The 22337-nt window shown below is 36.6% G+C and overlaps 1 protein-coding gene across 5 annotated transcripts in view; it reads left to right on the top strand.

The window, feature by feature from the left end:
• LOC106475421 (DNA topoisomerase 2-alpha-like) overlaps positions 1-22337 on the top strand; it is a 114630-nt gene that overhangs the window by 14883 nt on the left and 77410 nt on the right. For all 5 annotated transcript variants that reach the window (XR_002609299.1, XM_013936108.2, XM_022380624.1 and 2 more), the window contains exons 3-7: positions 9105-9198; positions 10051-10114; positions 10930-11075; positions 19333-19430; positions 20061-20273. Coding sequence is in view for 4 of the 5 variants with exons in the window: in XM_013936108.2 (XP_013791562.1) it covers positions 9105-9198; positions 10051-10114; positions 10930-11075; positions 19333-19430; positions 20061-20273 (615 nt within the window). In the remaining variant the exon portion in view is untranslated. The remainder of the gene's footprint in view (positions 1-9104; positions 9199-10050; positions 10115-10929; positions 11076-19332; positions 19431-20060; positions 20274-22337) is intronic.

Consider the following 22337-nt stretch of genomic DNA (forward strand, 5'->3'; position numbering starts at 1 on the left):
GAATTTGGCAGGACTTCCACTCCTATGGGTTGCATGGCCATTTACCCATTTTTATTCAAAACTTTTTACTGAACAGGCAATTCCAAGTCTGTGTGGGTTCAACTCACAGAAACTTGGAGTCCCTCAGTGCTGTGTCTTGAGTGTCACACTTTTTAGTGTTAAAATTAATGCCATCACTAATAATATTCCTCCGACTGTTGCAAATGGGCTGTATGTCGACGACTTCCACATCTCGTGTCAGTCGTCGAATATGAGGTTTATTGAGTAGCAGCTTCAGACTGCCCTCTGTCGGTTGTTGACATGGACCACTGCAAACGGTTTTACATTTTCTTTTTCCAAAACCATTTGCATGCATTTTTGCCACCAACGGGTTCTCCACCCCGATCCCGAGCTCCGTCTTGGCGATATAATTATTTGTGTGGTCCCTGAGGCAAAGTTCTTGGAGCTTATTTTTGACCATAAGCTTAGCTTCATTCAACACATTAAACAGCTATGTGTCAAATGTGCAAGGGCTCTGAACATCCTCCGTGTCCTCTCTTACAGCTCTTGGGGAGCGGATCGATGTTCTATGCTCAGGATCTATTGTGCCCTGATTTGATCCAAAATGGACTATGGGTCTTTGGTCCATGGTTCTGCCAGGACCTAGACCCTAAAGATGCTGGACCCCATTCACCATCTGGGGCTTTGGCTCTGCACCGGTGCTTTTTGCACTTCTCCAGTACAGAGTTTGTACACTGAGTCCCATGAACCTTCTCTTCACCTCTGTCATTTGCAACTTTCTTTACAGTATGCTACTAAGCTTTGATCCTTACCATGGCATCCCACCTGGGATTGTGTCTTTCTTCCTCGGTGGGCAATGCTCTTTCATAACAGACGTCTGCTATTCCTCCATTTGGCCTTTGTATCCGTGCGCTTTTGGCTGAATTGGGTCTAGCATTGGATGACATTGCTGTCCCCAGTGATCAGCCCATTCCACCATGGCTTATTACCATCCCTTCCTGTGACTTTTCCTTGAGTCATCTGAGGAAGGCGGATACTCCTGATTGGAAGTACCGTCTTCTTTTCGCTGAACATCTTTCGAGTCATTCTTCTCTTCCTATTTACATGGATGGTTCGAAATTGGGTGACTCTGTAGGTTCTGCCATGGTGTGCTGTGGCTCGGTAGTTGCTCACAGGATCCCCTCTACAGTTTCTGTGTTCACTGCTGAGTTGTATGCTATTTCTCTTGCCCTGGATCATGTAGAAGCTATGCAGTACAGTAATTGTACTATTTACACTGATTCTCTTAGCTCTCTACTGTCCCTGGAATCGCTTAAAGTTAGTTCTCACCCTATTCTCGTCAATATTCAACACTGACTGGCCCAATTTTCTCTATCTTCTGCTTCCATCCAGTTTTTCAGGATACCTGGCCACGTCGGTATTCATGGGAATGAGCTCGCTGACACTGCAGCTAAGTCTGTCTGCTCTGGTGCCGTCACAGCCGTACCTGTCCCATACATGGACTACGGTCCTGTCTTCAAGGTGCGGCTTTCTGCTAGTTGGCAGTCGACTTGGGGTGAACAACGTCATAACAAGCTTTTCCAGATCAAACCTTCTGTTGGTCTTTGGCCATCTTGCTTCCATAAGGACCGGAAGGAGGAAGTTGTCTTGGCAAGGCTACACATTGGCCACAGTTTTTTAACCCATCGTTTTCTTTTATCCGGTATTGACCCACCAATGTGTAGTGTGATTCTTCCTCAACATCTTACATCCTTCTATGGAATTTCTTCTCAAGTATGTTATCCACTGTCATTCTCAGGCTTAGAGTTCTGATCTATTGTGTTCTGTTAGTCTATCTCAAGCTCAGTTTTCTCACTTTGCCTTACCCATATTAACATTTTATGATATCTCTCTTCCATCCATATCCATTTGGAAGCAATACACTATTCCCCTGAGGAGTTTTTTTGGCAAACACTCTTCCTCCTTTTTTCTGTGTTGGGATGATCTTCCTTGTTCATGTTCCTTTTCAGTTGGCTAATCTGTTTCTGTGATTTGTTGGAGAGGGACACTTGTTGCTCAAGTACTTTTACCTCTTACTTATCTCAGAGACCTTTGTTTGGCTCCTTTCCTCTGCCACTCGGTATTTGGAAATACTCGATTCTTTGTAGTCTTGGATTGTGTCTGCATGCGAACATTTTTCCCTGACTGTGTCTCATCTTTCCCAAGCTTTGTCTCTTTTAGTTGCTTTCTCCTATCTTTTTGACTCCTTTGTGCTCTCTGTTCTTCCATCTGTTATTCCACTATCCATAGGTTTCTGTACTAGCAGTTTTGTTGGTGGATCCTCCAGGCTCAAGAACAGTGGGGGCTCATTTGGCTCAATTTATAGATCTATGGATTCATTTTATGGCTAGAGCCTTTAGCTTTTCCCTTTTTTCCTCTCCTCTTCCCTTGTCTCCTGTTCCCATTCCTTTCCCTTCTCCAAGGTATCCTGTCTCCCACTGGTGTTTCTTCAAGGTGGTATCAGACCTTTTGACCTAGGATGCTATGAAATATGTTTCTCACCCTTCCCAGGGATTTATTCTTCTCTGTTTGTGTTCTCCTGTACACCAGGGTTTGACATCCCATTATAATTCTGTCACATTTCCACCAGTTTCTTGATCTTTCTCAGCTTCCATTGTGAGTTTTCTAACCCTCCCGTACTCTTTTTCTCCAGAGCTTTGGATGACTATAGTTGATGTCTCCAATTCTTATCTCCACATTCCCATTTGCACAGCATCCAGACATTTACCTTCAGTCATGGACAACTGGCTTCTTTTAACTCCTTCCCAACAGGGCTCCTCTGACTATACTTTTATCCTTCGGGAGGTGGCTTATCTAGGCTAGCTAGTTATGCTAGAGAATTTGTATGTCACACTCACTTAGTACCTGGTTTACTTGGTGGTGTTCTTCAATTCCCATCTGAGCATGGCTTAGCCTTCTCTGCTTCATTTGTAGGCCATGGAGAGTTTGGTTTCCACAACTCTGCCCTCTCCTTGACTTCCTGTGCAGAATGTTTTCTCTCTTTTGAGGACTTTGGCTTCCATGAAACCCCTTATTTCCTTCTCCATCTTACCTGTACAATAATTTCACTTGGTGGTTCGACAGGATCAATACTGTGAAGGGTATTCCTCTTCCTTTCTAATATCTGGATCTTCATTGTTTTTTACCAATACTTTCCTTATAGGGTAGAATACTTGTCTTGACTCTTTGAGACTTTGGGTCAAGGGAACAAACCTAGAGGAATTGACTCATCATTTGGAAGTTTTAGTGGTTTGTCAGGCTGTGGATCATTTCCTTATAGATGAATGAAGTAATTTGGTAATGATCCATTCCTACAGCTCCACTGTAGTATTCTATATCAAATGCCATGGGTACACTCTCTTATATTCTCTGTATTACAACCATTGACCTCCTCTTCTAGACCCATTCTCTAAAAGTCCACCCTTTGGCCTTTCATGTTTTGGGTGCCTTGAATCTTATCACAGATCAACTGTTAAGACCTAACAAGATATTTTCCACAGGGTGGTTCCTCAATCCTAGTGTTTTTTAATGGCTTTGCTCTTGTCTAGGCACCTTGCACATTGATATCTTTACCACATTTACCAATCCCTTCCTTTATGCGTATCCCCTATTTGTCTCCTTTCTCTTGTTCTCTCCCTCATTTGGGATACTCCAGTTTGGGTCCTTCAGATGATGCTCTGCTGGCCAGCTCAGTCATGGTTTCCTTTGTTGAGCCTTCTAATGTCACCCTCTTATTCCACTCTCCTGTTCTCTTCTTTAGCTATGTACCTCTCTCTTCCATCTGGCCATATCATTGCTCTTGATTCACATGTAGGGTTTGTCTGATCTCTTACACGATATTCTGGAATCTCTTCTCATGGAGCCTCTTCCTTTCCTATTATGTTCATCTGTCCTCCTTTATAGTGGCCACTGTGTCATTCTTTTTCTTTTTTCATTCTTATGTGCCCCATCTCTCTGAATTCTTCATGTAGTTTTTAAACCAGGGATTATTGGAATCCACCATTGCTGCTTACTGGGCAGTTTCTCTACTACTTTTTGGTTTTCATATTACTATCTGTTTTTCCCTCCCTGGTCCTCACTATGTTCTTCCACTCCTTTCCCTTCCTTTGTTCTCTCCATCCTTCTTGCTTTTCTGGGACCTGAATGTTGTTCTCCATGCCTTTTCCCTCCCCTTTCTCTTTGAACCTTTGGCTTCCAGTTCTTTATGCAATCTCTCCCTAAAAACCTTTTTTTTTTCTCTTTTTCACCTGTGGTTGGCAATGTTCTGACATGTTTGCCATTGATTCTTCATGCAGTTTTTTCTCACTCCTATGCTCTTCTCTATTCTGGTTGCTCTTTTTTCCCTAGAATGTCAGTAACACATGAGGGTGACAGTGCATGTACACCTACATCTGCCATTTCTATTTCTCATCATTATTCTCCCTCAGATCATGACTACCTCTTTTGTCTTTTCCATGTGGTCAGTTGCTACTTAACCACCACTTCTCTCTTTTGTGGTTCCCGATCCAATCTCTTCATTCCTTGGAATTCTTCTTCACTCACAATATTTCTCCAATTAACCTTATTGGATGGCTTTGTCAAAGTTTGTTTGAAGATGCACATCAGTGCTTCCAGGTGTCCTCTTCCTTCAAATTCAGCACCTTGGCTGCACACATCCATTGTATGTTGGAGATTGTTCAGGCTGGCATGTGGACAACCTCACACATCTTTACCACACACTATCTCCATCATTCAACTGTTTTTTCTTCATTGGGCTATAGCTTCCTCTGTTCACTATTCTTCACACCTCTTACTGTCTTTGACTGGGTAAGTTCTCTTTTCTTTTTATCTTCTTTTTACAAGGCCCTATCATGCCTTATAGAATCCCACTCACTGTTGCCTGTCAGGGTATACTTATCCAAAAGCTGCACAGTGTAGGGCCATCAAGGCCTGATATAGAGCTCACCAATGAGATAGGGTATTCCACAAGATTGCTAGAGGTATCCTCATGGTGCTCATTTTCTTAAACAAGACCCAATTCAGACTGTACCCACTTAAGGACTATCATGAGTAAAGCAGGCAGGAGATCCCTGCCCATCCTCCATGCCTGGTTTAAAATCTATTGCTGGCCTGTTTTTAAAAATAGGGTGTTCATAGTCACCTGTTGTAGTGTCTTATGATGATGTGCTCCTCCAAGCTCCCCAATGCACTTTCACCCCCATTTTTGTTCTAATGGAGTGTGGACTTTCTTGCCACTTACCAGTTACGATGCAAAGTTATTGACCACCATACACCTATGGCCATGTTACACAAGTATTATGTTTTAATCTGCATTATTTGTCTTTCCTTTCAAACACAAATCAGCCACATATAACAACGTACCCTCTCCAAAAGTCATCTTTTCATCAAGTTAGTTTGCTGTCAGAAGATTATGGAAATGGCAAAATGGCTAAAGTTGATTCTAGGACCTATTCAAATCAATAACTAGCAAAGGCAATTCTGAAACATCATCCTCTCTTGCTGTTGAGTGATGGTGTTTCTTTTCTTGACATATCTAAAGTGTGGTAATTTGACATGTAGTACAATGGGATTCTTCTTTTATGTATTAATTCAGCTTGTAGCTTTGTATTTATGTAAATCCAAATAACTCCTCTCACAGTTCTGGAACTAGCAGGATCAAACTTGGTAGGTGGACTCAGGATAGCTCAGAGTTGTTCTTATCTATAGGGCATAGCCCCCTACCATAAGGGCTAAATGTCCTCATAAGGTCACCTAAACAATGGGGGTCTAAGAGTAGATTTTGAGGGCTACTGAATCGAAATCTGGCATCATATTTTGTGTTCCTGGCCCTCCTTGGGATCTCAAGGGTACAATGTTTGAAACTGTATTCATACCTCGACTCACAAGCCAATGGGACTAAAGTTGACACATGTACTCAGGTGCCATAGGCAAGTGTCCTAGTGTTTTTAGTTTGGTAGCTTGGGGTAGCTATAGGAGTAATTGATGGAGCATGATTGGTGCATTGGAGCCCCTGTGATCCATAAGGGGCCTTTCAACCCCAGTGCAAAGCATGGGTATTTTATGTTAGTATTAAGAAAGTGCTTAAGAAAAGTTTCATTTAACTATCTTATATCTTTTCATATTTATTTGTGACCCACAAACATTGTTGTGGAAATATACTTGTAATGGAAATGTTACATTTAAATTTTCTCTTGACTGTAGCTTTATCCCTGCAATCCTTGTCAGTCTAATCTTGTAGGTAACATCCAGTATTAGCTAGTTTGTAAGGTCTTACTACAAAAGTGCTATTTCATTTAAAAAAAAATTTAAACCACAAACTTTAGGTTAAGAACAAAACAAGGCAGTTGTGTACATCACAGTTAATTTTGTGCCTCTAAAGTTCATCTAATTTGTATTTCATGAATGAATTTCACTAGTACTATCATCATTTCTTCATTTCTTTTGGATTTTAATAGTGCTTATGGGATTTTAAATTGAGGCTACTTCTCAAAGTAATGAATTTATCAATTTATTTTTGTTTTGAATGGCATCCGTGAATAATATCATGTACCATAAATTATTTGTCTCTTGTGGACAGTTAAGCATTGTATTGTACTTTCTCTATTCATGACACATCTTTCAGAGGGGATATCCCATAAATATCTAAAATAACAGACACCAATGACTGGTGATCATCCTAGTTTGAAAAAGGATGTTTCCCTCTATCATTTGTGGAGGTGTAATAATATTAGCCTTTATTCATCAAAATTAGTGGTATTAGCAGATACTAAACCAGATCTGAGTACTGAAATGGATATGAGGTTACTATTAAATTATTTAATAATTGGTGCAGATTAATCAAGAATCATCCCTGGTGGTATGACTAATTAATCAGTAATTGGTCATTCAGCTAATCAGCACAAATAAAAAAATCTGTTCTCCTTAGAGAATGTCTCATGCCAGCCTTGTTTTTCTTTTATACTTCACACTGTTTATTTCTTGTTGGCCCATTATCAACTCATTTTTGGATTATATTGTGCTAAAGTTGACAGCAGTGCATTATACAGAATACCCTGCCTTGCTTGCCCAGGAATGACTCGTGCAAACCCTATTTTTTGATAGATCAAGATGCAAGTAAGCTTCCTACATCATTCTCAGTCTTCAAGCTCTTTAAATTTTCAATATCCATCTTATCATGCTTGATTTCAAGTTAGAAGACTTCAGAAAGTTTTTTTTTCTTTTATAACTGGTCTCATGATGATAAATAATTTCCCCAAAAGGGGTCACCTGTTTTAACCACTCACACATTATACAGTAGTGTATTGCCTGTAGACAATAAAATGAGGTTACATAAGGGATGCTTAACATTGCAATTTGTACTGCCCTGATGTTAGTAAAACATGCGCATGCCATGAATCACAGAAGAATTATTCACTCTAGGCTACAACACAGCATGACATATGAACTTCAAATGCAAGAAATAAAAATATTTATTACTCTTGAAATAGAACACTTTTGGGGCCCTGCAGAAGTACATCTAGTTTACACTTTTACATGCATTTGGATATTTTTTCAGTCTCAAGCACTTTCATTAAACACGTGACTTCTAAATACATCGATTAAGTTTCAGTTATGAACTATCTTATAGCATCTTGCAATCAAACTTATGAACTTTCCTTGTTTAATCACACGGGTAACTGTTCCAAGTTAAAAATTGATCTGCTACAAAGGCATTTCAGGATGTAACTTTGCTTTTTCGTGTAGTATACATTCTATATGATAAAAGCTAAAGGTTAGCAGCTGAAATATTATGTTTTGGTAACAGTGGTCTTGTGACTTTTGCTGCCTGGATTCATTCAGTTATTCTTTGGGTTTTAAGGGGGCCACTTGCATGACTTCTCATACCTGCTCATTTAAGCTGGATTTGACATGTTCATAATATCTCCTTATTTCAACTAATCTATTCATCTCTCATTACTTTCTAGCTCCCTAGAGTCAAAAGCCAATTTTTTCTTATACTTGGTTTTTGACAGACAAGGTTTTGTTTCTTTGAAGATGAAGAGTCTTCTTTCATATCTAATTTATTTTGACTCTGGTCCCTGGCTTGTTTAGAGACAGTGTGTGTGTGTTTGGTTTTCCATTTCAGACGTCCAAGATATCCCTCCTTTGGTGTTCCATTGTGCCATAAAATAGTGATCCTTGTTTTTTCACAAATTTTCCACTATAGTTTTGAGTTTTGGAGATGTTTCCTGATACTCATTATGTATATGGCATGTGTGTTTGTGTGTATCCAGATACCATTCTGTAGAAGAATAGGCAAGTTCTTTTTTGTTCTTTACTTGTATTAACATGGATTTACTTTTTCAAATTTGTGTAAGACAGGCATCAACAAATATTTTCATATCTAGGAGCCAGGTGTGCCTAACCTAACTTCACTGCTTTTTGTACCAGGAAATGGGGGTTACACAAGTGCCTTGATTATCCGCGTTTTTTTATTTTCCCCAAATTTCCTAAAAATAATTGTGCCATTACAATTTTAGAAAATAATTTACATGTTTTGGAGAAACTGTCACTCAGAAATTAATTTTGGTTGTAAAAGTTCAGATGTTGCATGATATCTGGGGTTTTCGTCGGCTGGTTTAAGCCTAGCCTTGCCTCTTTTATTTTTAGTTGTTAAGACAGGAATACAAGATATTTCAAAACTGTAAGTGCACACAGATATCATATAAAAATAAGATGTTTTACTTGCAGAAGCTCAATAATCTGTAAAAAAAGTTAATTTTAAGTTTGAAACTTTCTCATCCTGTATATTTTTTTTTGCAAAACAAAATAAACCGTGTAACTGGTGCATCAGATTGACACACACCCAGCACTGAAAAAATGCCTGGGACATTTTTTTGCATTCCAAAAGTGAGGAGCAGATGTACTTCAATTGCACTTTTGTAAAACTGTTGTTTTCTTGAAACAAATAAAGTAGTGACTAAAAATATAGTTGTGTAAGTAAAGTGCTTATATGTTTATATAATAAGAAAACAATCATCTATGAAACTAACATAAAAGTAATTATATCATCGTCTTGTTTCTAGTCCATGTGGGTGTATGATGATGAAGTATCAGGGATGGTGAATAAAGAAATCACATTTGTGCCAGGCTTATATAAGATTTTTGATGAAATCTTGGGTAAGTATTAGTAGATATGGAGTTTTGGTTTATCCTTTTTTTTTACGTCTGTGTATGAAATCGTGTGTATTATATCTGGAAAATTTAATTTAAAATTTGGACTTGCATAATATGACATATGTGTACAAAGATAAAGTTATTTGTTGTAGTAAATTTTTTAAAGATGACAGTGCTGTAACTAGAAATGTCAAATTAAATGCAATTAAAAAATACATATTTTGAATAGTATTATTATTTGATAATATAATAAATAATATTATTTTATGAACAACTTTTAAGTATGTATATATTTGGTTTAGAAATTTATGAAGTTATTATGAAATAGAGAAATCACATTTTTTTAGAATTGTACCAATTCAAGTAATTGGAACAAGTAAACTAGATTTATGCATATTTAAAAATTTAAGTGTGTGGAATTTTTTAAAGTATGTAAACAGTATATAAATCTCTGTAAAGTAATATTAGTTTAAAACAGTAATAACTTGCCATTAGTAACAGGGTCACTGTGATGAAACATATGGAAGACATCAATATTTATTATTTTTTAACAATCAGTAACTATTGTGTGTATTGGAGTAGTAGTTTTATTTCAATAATAATAAAAGTAGGATATTACTCTTCAAACACAACTCTGGAGTAGTTTTAATGTAAAATTAGACTGTGCTAGTAATAAACACAAAATTAACTAAAGCGTTCAAATTTACATATAATACCTAGTTTAATGATTCTGTAGGTATGTCTTGGGTTATATGTAATACCTATTTTTGTAGGGTGTTGTGGTCAATGACTGATTATGTGAATCTTGGATTATATATAATACCTAGTCTATAGAAGATAAATTTTGCTTTTCAGTGAATGCTGCTGACAATAAACAGAGAGACAAAAACATGGACTGCATTAAAATTGATATAGATCCGTAAGTTCCTTTTAAATTTGCTGAAAATGGAAGTTGTTTTCTTTTACTTTCGTACCACGATCTATAAATGTACACTTGCTAGCCTTTTAAAAAATGTATTTAAAACTTGAGCAATGTTTTGGGTATTTTACATTAAATGCAATGTACAATCTTAACATTAGAAGAACATCTGTTACACAAAAATGTTGAGTGGTAGTAGACACATTTAAGTATAACTACAAAAACTGATGCTGTCACTGCAATTGAAGTGTCAGTTATTAACATTTTATATATATGTTAAGTTATCTGTGTACAATGTGTATGCTATTTCAAGAACTGGAAATCATATATGTAATATTTTTTTCATAATATGTGACAGGTATCTATTGCAATGAAAATGTAAAAATAAAATAACTTTTGAATGGTTAACTACAGTGTCATTAGTTTAAGAGAGCTTTGTGCAAGAAAAACTTATGTTCTGTTGATTTTTCTGCTCCGTTTGTTAGAAAACCTAAGAAAGTTGCTCTAAGTAATCTTGCTTTAACGATGGCCTGCTTTAGTAATAGGGCTAAGTTAACAAGTGACCAGTTTAAATGAAAAATTTAATCTGTCTTTTCTGCTATTTTGTATTACAAGCTAGTTAACTTGTATTATTTATTGAGTTGGAAAGTAATATTTGTAGAATATGTCTAATAGAACATGCAAGAATGTAATTTCTGTTGTTTTTGTGCAGTTAATTGTTTGTACATAATATTGCATTATGCTAAGAATACATTTGTTTTAAATTATGTTTCAACTCATGTACCTCTTTATCTTTTTTTTTTCTCAAATTGAAGGCAGGCTAACAAGATTAGCATCTGGAATAATGGAAAAGGAATACCTGTTGTTGAACACAAAGTGGAAAAGATGTTTGTTCCATCCCTCATTTTTGGTCATCTTCTGACATCTTCAAACTACAATGATGAGGAAAAGAAAGTCACGGGTACATAGTAGTATATAGATAGTGTGTAAAGATAAGATATGCCACTTGGTAACATATTTAAGCTACTATGATGAGGAAAAGAAAGTCATAGGTATGTAGTGGTTGTAGATAGTGTGTAATTATAAGTCATTCTGTAATGTTTTTAAACTATAATGATGAGGAAAAAAATTGTGTAGGTAGTGGTATAGTATGTAAGGATAAGCCTTTTGGTAATACTTTTTAAAATGTTGTGATGAGGAAAAGAAAGTAATGGGTGTGTGGTGCTATATAGATAATATAATGATAAAATAAGTCGCTTGATAACGTTTTTAAACTATAATGATGAGCTAAGGCCATTGGCAGGTATTGTTATTTAGATAGTGTGTAATTATAAGACAAATCACTTTGTGACATTTTAAAACTACAATGATGAGGAAGAGAAATTTATGAGCATGTGGTAGTACATAGGTAACGTTTAATGATAAGACAAGTCACAGCATGTAAACCTAGAGGTAAGGAACTCAAATTATTCCCACTGTCTTGAATTGAAACATTCTTGTAGATAAAATATCGTCTGTTGTTTCCAAAATTCAGTCACATAAGTCGTACTTCATTATTATATATTCTAAAGTGTATGATGTCCAATAAATTATATGTAAAAGTCAAACTTTATCTACAAATTAACAACTAAATGTTGAGAAGGCCACCAGAATTAACTCTCTCACTACAAATTGACCAAACTTGTAACCACTTTATACTTGTTATAGTTTCTATGCTATAACTTTTAATACAATGGGTGTATCTTCACAAAATTTGGCAGACTTTTATTAAATATTACAAGTCTTTTGTGCACAAAAAATCAGATTTTATAATGAAGTACTTTTATTAACTCTTTCAGCATGGGCTAGGTCCTTGGGACTGACCTCATAACCATTTTGTGCTTGTTACAGTTTTCATGCTATAACTTTTAAATTAGTAAGCGTATGTTAAAAAAATTTGTCAGATTATCAGTAAACATTACAATGCTATCAAACACAAAATATAAAATTTTTTATTAAGTCTTAAGGTTTGTTAAGCAATGTTTTTCTCATGCCTTTTTTTCTTTTTGCATGTTGCCTATCCAACATGCAAAGTACTTTTCATTTTAAGATTAAAAATACTTTTATGCATCAGAAAATTGTGAAATTTCACAATAGAAATCTTTATGCCCAGATAATTATCAAACTTTTCTAAAGAAAATCTTTATATTTCATCTGTTATTTTCAGTAACGAATCTCTCTATGGTTTGTTAGATTTGACTGATCTTGTAACCACCATAAAAAGTTATGCATCTTTTGTTCTAGAATGACAACAAATTATAACACACTAAAGCTTAAGTCTCATAACATTATACATTTATATATACTTATTATTTTTATTATATTGACCTTTCAGCTGTGCCTGGCTAACAACACAGAAGTTACAATGATGCGGCACACATGCTCTCATGTTAATAACCAATAATATAAAACTGACCTTTAATCTTTACAAAGTGACCTGTCTTGGCTGTGTTTTAGTAGACTAGTATTTTGTAAAATACAGTCGCATTTCAATTATTATATATATTATATATGCATATAGATTATTGTTATTTAGAAATAAGTTCTTAAACTTATTTTTTCTTAAAATATAGAACAATAGATAAAGAAGCAAAGCAAACAATTATCTCTTCTAGTTACGACCTTTGTACTCAGTTGCTGCTTGATGTAGGTTGCTAAGCCGTTTACAATTTTGCACGTGGAGGATATGAAATGAAATCATTTTTTTTAGATTTTATATATACAGTTGAATAACCAAGAAAATCATAAATCACTATATTGATACCATAGAATTCTTCTATAATTTGTCAAGCATAGTAACTAAGATGTATTTTGGTCTAAAAAAATATGAAATTTCGAGCAGACTAAAGACACAACCTACCTCCTTGAAATCTTGGTTCTAAAGAACGAGATGGTATCCAAACACTTTAAAATGGCTAAGAAAGCCACTAGGGGGACATTCTGAGTTTCCGATTGGTTATTTACATGTCATATATTGAAGTAACTGTATGTAAGAGATTGTTTCAAAAAATGGAAGGAGGTGAGCGAGGCAACTGTGTTTGATTCAGTATGAGTGATATTTCGCAAACAGAAAAGATATGAGGTTCATATTTTATATCCTAGCTTGCCAATATCGGTAATTTGAGTTCCTAATTTGTAGAAAACCATAGACATCACAAACATCTAATTTAAACCAGTGCTGCATTCAACATATCACAAAAATCCATGTTTAACTGTGTTTTTTTAATATTTACTTTTAAATTAAAAAATTGAATCATGTATAATACTAAAATTTGAATTATAATCTACAGGTTGATACCAAACTTATTGACATTAATTCAAGAAATTAGTAGTTCAATAAAATTTTGAATGCGAATCAACAAATCCGGTGACATGACCTGTGACCCATCTGGAATGGGTTAAAGTTTTGTCCGTGAATATATATATAGTCCCTTTTTTACTTTTCTGATTGCTAAGTGATTTCCACATTAAGATTAAAAGTACTTTTCTTCACCTTTAAAATCTTGTAAATAAATTTCTATTGTTTTTTTTTGTTTTTTGAGTAAAACTTTATATTTTATCAGTCATTTTCTCTACCCTAACTCTATACAAGGATGGTCAATTTGACTGTCTTCATAACCACCAAAAAAAATTAAATAAATCTAACTTACCTTTTTGATCTTTCTGGAATGGCTTCAGATTATAACATGAAACTACATTTGTTTATCCTAAATATCTTTAAACTCCTAACAGCTGTTGGTTGATCATTTTTCTCACAGAGCTTTGACTATCTCATATTTCTGATTCCCATCCTTTACCTGTTCCTTCCAGTAATGGATCTTCTTCTCATCATTTTATTCAAAGGCGAGTGTTATGCCACCAACAGTATCGGTGAATACCCTGTTGATTCTGGGCCAGTGGGGACTCGTTTATCCAAGTTTTTTTATCTGTCGTGAGACTTTATCATGGACCTATCGGACCTTCAGTTTTTATCTGAGGAACTTGCCATCAACTTCCTCTCCTCTTCTCCATTGTTTCAGATTCCCATTTCCTTTCTGTTGCCTCAGGATCCTACCACATATCAGCATCTGTCCAAGGCAGTACAGGATATCTTTCTGAATGCCATCAAACCTATGGTTCATCCTTCTCCAGGGTTTTATTCCAGACTGTTTGTGGTCCCCAATAAAACTGGAGACTGGCGGCCTGTGATCAATCTGTCATGCCTCTATTGCTTCTTGGTGCTACCTCATTTTTACCATGGAGTCTTTTCTCACCCTACGGTGGGCTTTATTTCCTTGTTTATGAATGACCAAGGTTAATGTCTCGAATGCTTATCTCTATATTCCTATATCTCGACCATTGAGACGCTACCTTCAGTTTGTTCATCACGGGGTGGTTTATCTATTTCATGCTCTCCTTTTCCGGCTTTCAAGGGCACCATATGTCTTTTGTCTTGTGGTCAAGGCATTTGCCCAACTTATGCATGCTCTAGGGTTACACTTCCACAATTACCTGGACAACTGGCTTCTGTTGGCTCATTCTGAACTGGTGTCTCTGGCCAGCACACTTTTTTGGGGGGCAGCTCAGGTTGGTTGGTTGATCAAGTTGGAGAAGTCCTTCCTTGTTCCTACCCAATATCTTATCCATTTGGATGTTTTGTTCAACACTCATCTCAGTCAGGTGCAACCTTCTCCTCTTTGACTCCATTCAATGGAACTGGCAGTCCTCAATGCCCTTAGTGCTTTCTTTATTACTGCTCAAGAGGTCCACTGTCTTTTTGGAACATGGTCTTCTATGGCGGCCCCTCATGGGTCATGCTCATATGAGATTTCTTCAATGGACTCTTCATGATCATTGAAACTTTGCACTGGATCTCTTGGATATTCCTATTACTCCTTTCCTTGTAAATTACCTGCATTGGTGGTTGGACAGGGGTCACACTACGGCAAGGATTCTGCTTCCTCTCACTCACCCAAATTTACATATTTTCACAGATGCTTTGCTTCATGGCTGGGTGGCATGGATCATACAGCAAGTCGCTTTAGGTCTATGGTCTGTGACCGAATGGTTTTAACATATCAATATCCTGGAGTTTCTTGCTGTCCATTGGGCTTTGGATTATTTTCTTCATCTTGCCAGACAATTCTACGGTGTTGCTGTATATTAGTCTCCAGGGAGGCACCTGTTCTCATTCCCTTTGTTGTCAAATGTTGGATTTCATTTTTTGGGCCCACACACATGGTATTCGTCTACTTGCATCTCCTGTTCCGGGTGCTTTCAACCTTATCACAGATCATCTTTCCCATCCAGACAGAGTTTATTCAATGGGGAGGTTTCTGGATCCTCAAGTTTTCCATTTTACTTGAGTGGGTACTCTGCACCTGGATGCATTTGCCACTATCCTCAATACCAAATTACCCCAGTTTTGGTCTCCGATACCTCATCCATTTGCTCTGGCTGTAGATATGCTCAGTCAGGATTGGACAGACAAATTCCTTTATGTGTATCCATCCTCCCATCCAGTTCCTTTCCACGTTGATTTCTATCATTCACTCTACTCCATGTCAAGGTCTTCTGCTTGCCACTTACTGGTCAGCTGCTCCAAATCCAAGCTGCTCCACCTTTGCCTCTTCCCAGAACTCAGTACCTTCTACAGCAACCTCTGTCCCTGTAGTTCATCTCACCATTCCTACTCTTTGTCTTCATGCCTGTTTTTTATCTGGTCCTTAGCAAGGAAATCCAGTTTATCATAACGAGTAGCTTCATTGTTGGTATGTTCCAATCGACCTTCTTCCATGGAGGTTTATCAATATAAGTGGAATGTTTTCTGCCATTGGTCCTTGGGTTGTGGATTCTATCCTGCTTGTCTCACTGTTCCTCTTATTATGGATTTCCTCACTTGGTTATTTGTTCAGGGATTTTTGGTCTCCTTGATCACGGGTTATCTGGCATCCTTATCCCACACTTTTTTGTTTTTCCTGGTACCGTAAAGTTTTTACATACCATACCTTATCTCTATTGTTACATTCCTTCCGGATTAATCGATCTCCATGGCATTTGATCCATCCTGATTGGGATGTTAGTGGTGCTTCACTGCCTTACTTTACCTCCATTTGAACCTTTGTCTTCTTGTTCCATGTTTCATTTATCCCTCAAGGCATATTTCCTTCTCCTTTTGACCTGAGAACATCATAGTCGGATTTGTTTGTCATCAACGTTTGATGTACTCTATACTATTCCTCTTATATTCAGGGGCATGTCCTATGTTTCAATCTGGATCCTGCTCTGTGGCGAGTGGTGCCTGTCCAAGTATACTTCAGTCACATAGAATTGTACTCAAACCCACACTGTAAGGCTATGCTGCCTTCACTTTCATAATTTTTGTGGCCACAAAATGCACACTGTTCATTATAATCATATAAACTATGGATGGGGTGTTCCACAAGATTGCTCGTAGGTTATTCCTTGCAATATATTTGCTTCATAACTATGTCCAGAATGTACTAACCCATGGACTTCATGGGTAAAGCAGAAGGGGATTGCTACCCATCCCTGCTATTCCCTTGATTGAATAAAATGGGTTTGGTCTGCTTTTTAAAATAGGGTTTCGTGGTCACCCATTGCATGGTCTCCAATGGAAATGTTCCTCCAGACTCCACTGCATCCCCACCCTGTTTATTCCAGTGGAGTAAGAGAGTCCTTACCACTTTCTAGTTCCAAAAGCTGGGGTGGTGGGCCATGGAGGTATCCTCCTGAATGAGAGATATACAATATGAATAATAAAGACTCCATTCATTTGAGAGTAGGGTAGTAATGTTCTGCTGGTGTAGATGATGAAATATGCCCTCCAAATGGATGCTCCATCTCTGCACAGGTTTGTCCAAGGGGACGTTGTAGCTTTGGATTTAGCAATTGTAATGATTAGGATCCCTCATCTTACCCCTGCATAGATGTTGGTTCCTGGCTGTTGACTTTTGGAATTAGACCTAAACCAATCAACGTCATGTCTTCACACATGTAGTGCAATTAGAATTCCTCATCCTACCCCCACATGGATGTCAGTTTTAGATGGTTGAGTTTTGGATTTAGAACTAAACCTATCACCATATGTCCTCACACATGTCATGCGATTAAGATCCCTCATCCTACCCCCTCATGTTTGTCAGTTCCTGGTAGTTGAGTTTTGGATTTAGAGTTGAACCAATTGACATAATGTACTCATACATATAGTGTGCTGGCATAAATGCTGTTCACCCCTTTGATTAGGATCCCTCATCCTACCCCTGCATGGATTTTGATTCCCAGTGGTTGAGTTTTGTATATAGAGCTGAACCAATCAACCTAAGTCCTCACACATGTTTTCAGGGTGTCCCTGGTTCCTCACTCAGTTCACCTCGAGTACACTACTCCATTGTTGTGGGTCACAGTGGGAGCACTTACTGGTTGATCTATGTTTTTGTCTTGTTCTACTCTTCAGTATTTTTATGCATTTGAGGTGGTTCCAGTTTGTTTTCATTTGAGTTGGTCACCTATATGTATGTTATATCACTCTACTCACATGTACCCTGTTCACAGTTCAGTGGTGGGATTTCTCTTTCTCAGCTGTCGAACTTGAGGTGAAGATGGTATGATCCTCTTTCTCACCCTTGCATGAATGTCAGATCCTGGTGGGTAGGTTTTCATTGTAGTTGACTTACTGATGGTATGATCCTTTTCCTACCTCTGCATGGATGTCAGTTCCTGGTGGTTGAGTTTTGGATGCAGTTGACTTGCCGTGTATGGTCTGTCATACCTTGGCCATTCTACAGGGTAGGTGCACATCCCCTAATTTACCCACATTCAGTTCTTAAGCAAGATCAAATGTATTATCTGTTGTATGTATAATACTCTTTTTAGAGGTTACCCTCAGGAGGGTGTTCTCCGGATGCTTTTCCTTTCTCCTGAGCACCAGTCCTTCCACCTCTCCAATGTGGGATTCTAGCTATATATGTGAGTGGACGTAAGATACCTTGTTGGAAGTTATTATTTTCCTATACTGAAAATATATTTCTGACAGGTACTTACTTGCACTCACACTTCCTACCCTTCCTCCCCACTGTCAACCGGTGCTTAGGTTTTCTGCATAAACTCAAAGTAATAGTTAGGTAGAATAGCATAGAGGAAGTCACGTGGGTGTGGAGCACGTCTATTGATGGAGGTTTGTTACATGATAACTTGCATGCGAGAATCAGTTAAACCATGTGAATAGATGGGTATGTGGGAGTGGAAGGCTTGTGGCATGCTATTATTAGCTACAATTTTTTACTATGCTTATTGATATATCATAAAAATAAAGTAGTTTAATTTGAAAGTTTGAATGTAACTCACTAAAAACCTTGTGACATGCACAGAAAAAGATGCCCATGGAGAGAGGGTTAAATAACGTAATATAATACATCATGTAATAGATGAAAACCTTGGCTTTCTATTGGTTATAAATAATATAATATTGAACATTAGAGAGGACTATTGACAATCTCTGAAAGACAGGATGTGATATCAAATTTTTGTAAAAGTCTTCACCAGTGAAATCACACAACAGACACAAAGATTTATTATGTCTGTCAGTCTCCCCAATACTTATCACAATTAATGAGTTAGAAAAACATTAAAACTAATGTTTGTGATTAGGTAAGCTTAAACCTTTTGTAGCCTTCTGGCATTATACTGGCCATTCATAAAAATTGATAGCTTTTATACACCACCATATCTGAAGCACGGACACTTCAAATGTAAAGCATAATAATAGTTGAATGTTTTTAAATCTAGATTTAATATTTTTGCTAAATTTAATTATTTATAATCAAATAAAAACCACTGTATGATATAGAGTTTATATATGATTAAAAGAGTTAATAGTTTATCCTTTATGAAGTTCTTTGACAATCACCCATTTAGTATTTTTTTGAATGCATACTAATCAAACATTATCATTATTAATGGTTTCCATACTATAAATAAGAAATCGTTTTTAATTCATTTTTGTAATGTTTAGCATTTTTTTACTGGCATAGATATAGTGCTTTTCAGGGTGTGGCTGTGATAAACATGCCCACATTATCCAGTTAGCAAAGGTAGAAGTCCTTAAACTGAGCTAAAAAAAGAATGTACAGCACTTCTGAGACAGAATTCAAATATGAAATATTTTTCTGTTTTTGTAGGTGGTCGAAATGGATATGGTGCAAAGCTGTGTAACATTTTCAGTAAGAAGTTTGTTGTAGAAACTTCAAGTAAGGAGTACGGAAAATCTTTCAAGCAGGTTATTTATTTCAGTATTTGATCATTTCTTTTAATAATTCTCTGAAATGGATTGTTCAATGAATATTTTAGCATTTCGTGTTTGTTTAATAATTATTTTATTGTTGGAACATAAGCTTACTCAAACCATTTATTGATGGAAATGAATAATTTGAAAGAGTTTTGATCAGATTCTTTTGTTTAAACATCCATTATAATCTGAGGTAATTATTTTTGCTTTTAAAATATCAAATAGGGAGTGAAGAAAATAATTCAAAGAGCTGAAGTATTTAATTTTTCAGTTGATTTTTATTTGAATAGTTAATTGTAGCAAAATTGAAATTATCAGATGATTTTGTAAACTGGGTAGGTAGTATGTACAGTTATCATCCTAAGCAAATTTAACTTTAGTACAGATTAAAGGGGTTTGAAAGAAATTAGGTGTAGATAAGTGGTATTTTTCGTTTTATACAAAAGATAAAATGTATAAATCTAGGCTGATTTCATAATCCTAGTAATGGTGAGCTTAAGGTAAGATATCTCAGATATCAGGTTTTGTATACAGAGAATTATCTCTCTAATAATTACAGTGAACTTTTAAATGCTTCTTTGCCTCATATACTGAATTCTTAAATATATAATATTTCCTTAGACATGGACAGACAACATGATGAAAACTACTGATGCTAAAATAACACCTTTTCATGGAGAAGATTTTACTCGAATAACTTTTTATCCAGACCTGGCTAAGTTTAAAATGGAAATGTTGGACAATGACACTGTTGCATTTTTATCTAGACGGGCTTACGATATTGCTGGCAGTACAAGAGGAGTCAAAGTACATTTGAATGGAAAAAGATTACCAGTAAGAATGTTATTTTCAATTCTGATTTAGTACTAAGTTATATTATTGTTTCTTATAATTAAACCATATGATATTTTATTATATTTATAATATTGATTTTTAAAGTTTGTGAAAAAAAACTTGATTCAAGCAAAAGTCATTAGTCACTGTAGAAACATGTGGGAATTGTAATCTTATCATGTTAAACATAAGTGAGCTATAGTTTTTACGTTTTGTGTTAAATACCCAATCTTTGTCTGGATCATTATTACATGGAATAAAATATTACTGTATTATAGAGAAAACCCCTTTATTTTTTAAGATCATAAAATTATTGAGATGGCTTTCTATCAAAGGTATTTTTTAAAGATCCTATTACAGTAGGTTGTGATACAACCATGTGCTTATGAGAGTGTCAGGTTGTCAGTTGCTAGTATAAAAACTTGTTAATCCAATAAAATTTCTTTATAAATAAAAAATTAAAGATTTAAAAATGACTTCTTAGTAGATGAACAGTTAAAAAATTATAAGTACTTGATATTAGGTTGGTTAACTATTCTATGAATTACGAAGTTTTTTCGTCAAGATGAAAAGACCATTCCAATACAGTATCTTGCATCTTACAAATGGCCTTATACTGCCCTCTGTAGGCACATGTTTGCTCTCCACTAGCCTTAGTACTCCATCCTACCCTCACATGTATTCACGTGAGACATCTACAGGATATCATGTAATTCATCATGCAGCAACCCTCCACCAATAAGATGACACAATTCCTATCTTCTCTTCCCTACAGCCCTTAATCACTTCTTGATTGGCAGTATAACTGTCAGGACGTGTTTTCAGACAAAATTTTTACTTAATTGATCAGGTTTACTGTTTGTTTTTTGGCCACATATTTTTTTTTCAAACAGTAATGTTTTGAATTTTTCCATTATTGCAAATTCTGTTTGGAGAAAATGTTTTTTCCCCAGTCAACTCCACTGGTTATGCACTTACAGTTTCACATGGCATCTACCACAGCTGCTGTAGCTACTAAAGCTGATTTTTCCAGCCACTTCAGTAGTGTCTGAGCAAGCTTTATCTGCTCAGGAAGTAATGGCTTTGGTTCAGAGAGAGTTGGCTTCTTTTATGCAGTCTTCTTTATTATTGTATTCACATTGTAAGAGTTTGCCTGAACATAATGATCTGGACAGCCTGTTTCCCCCTCCTACCTATGCCTCATAGCCCATGTCCATTTATTCACTTAATCAATCAGGTCTGTTATGTTTTGTCCTGATCCCCCATTTTCTATGATTCTACTCCTGCCCTTCTTAGTGACAAGCCGTTGGGTCAATATTTAGTGTTTCCTTCCTTTCTGGATATTGGGGTTCATGTGAGTTGTTTTAGGGAACAGTTGCATTCAAGTATCAGTGTGCCTTGACTCGCATGTACTCTGAACAAACATGCTCTGACATATTGTGATTTTCCCTATTTAGGCTTGCAGTGTTCAGAGTATTTCATCCCTTTGTGGAATCAGACACTAATACTTCATTTTCCCAACCCCAGTTTTACCATATTCATCTCACCCTGTCTGCCCTTCTCCATTTCTTGTCCTCCCTACACCTGTTGTCTGAGGCTGTTCATCGCTCCCATGATGGATATTTGGTAGATACTTAGAATCTCCTGTTTTCCACATTTGCATCCTTCTCCTCTTCCTCTCTTGCTTTGTAAATTTGACTGATCTGTTGTTGGAATCTTTTGTGTTGGGACACCCTTTTTGTCTTGGGTTAGTTTGTCTCTCTAATTTGTGTGTGATTTGTGCATGGCATTTTTTTCTGTGCCAGGAGGTATTTGGGGGCATTCATGACTCTTTAGAGACCAGGGTTGAGTGAGACCAATTGCATACCTCTTTTTCATCCTTGGCTTCTCATTTATCCCAACCCCCCCCCCCAATACCTGTTCATGTGTCTTGCTCTCCTCCTTCCTCTCTCTTACCCTGCCAGTTGCAACCACTTGTATTCCTGTAGTTCATCATTGGAGCTTGAGGCAACTGATGGTCTCAATGACTACGTAGTGGGTTTAGGGCCTGTTGGGGCCAGGCTC

This window comes from Limulus polyphemus, unplaced genomic scaffold (genome assembly GCF_000517525.1).
Source record: "Limulus polyphemus unplaced genomic scaffold, Limulus_polyphemus-2.1.2 Scaffold146, whole genome shotgun sequence".
Lineage (NCBI taxonomy): Eukaryota > Metazoa > Arthropoda > Merostomata > Xiphosura > Limulidae > Limulus > Limulus polyphemus.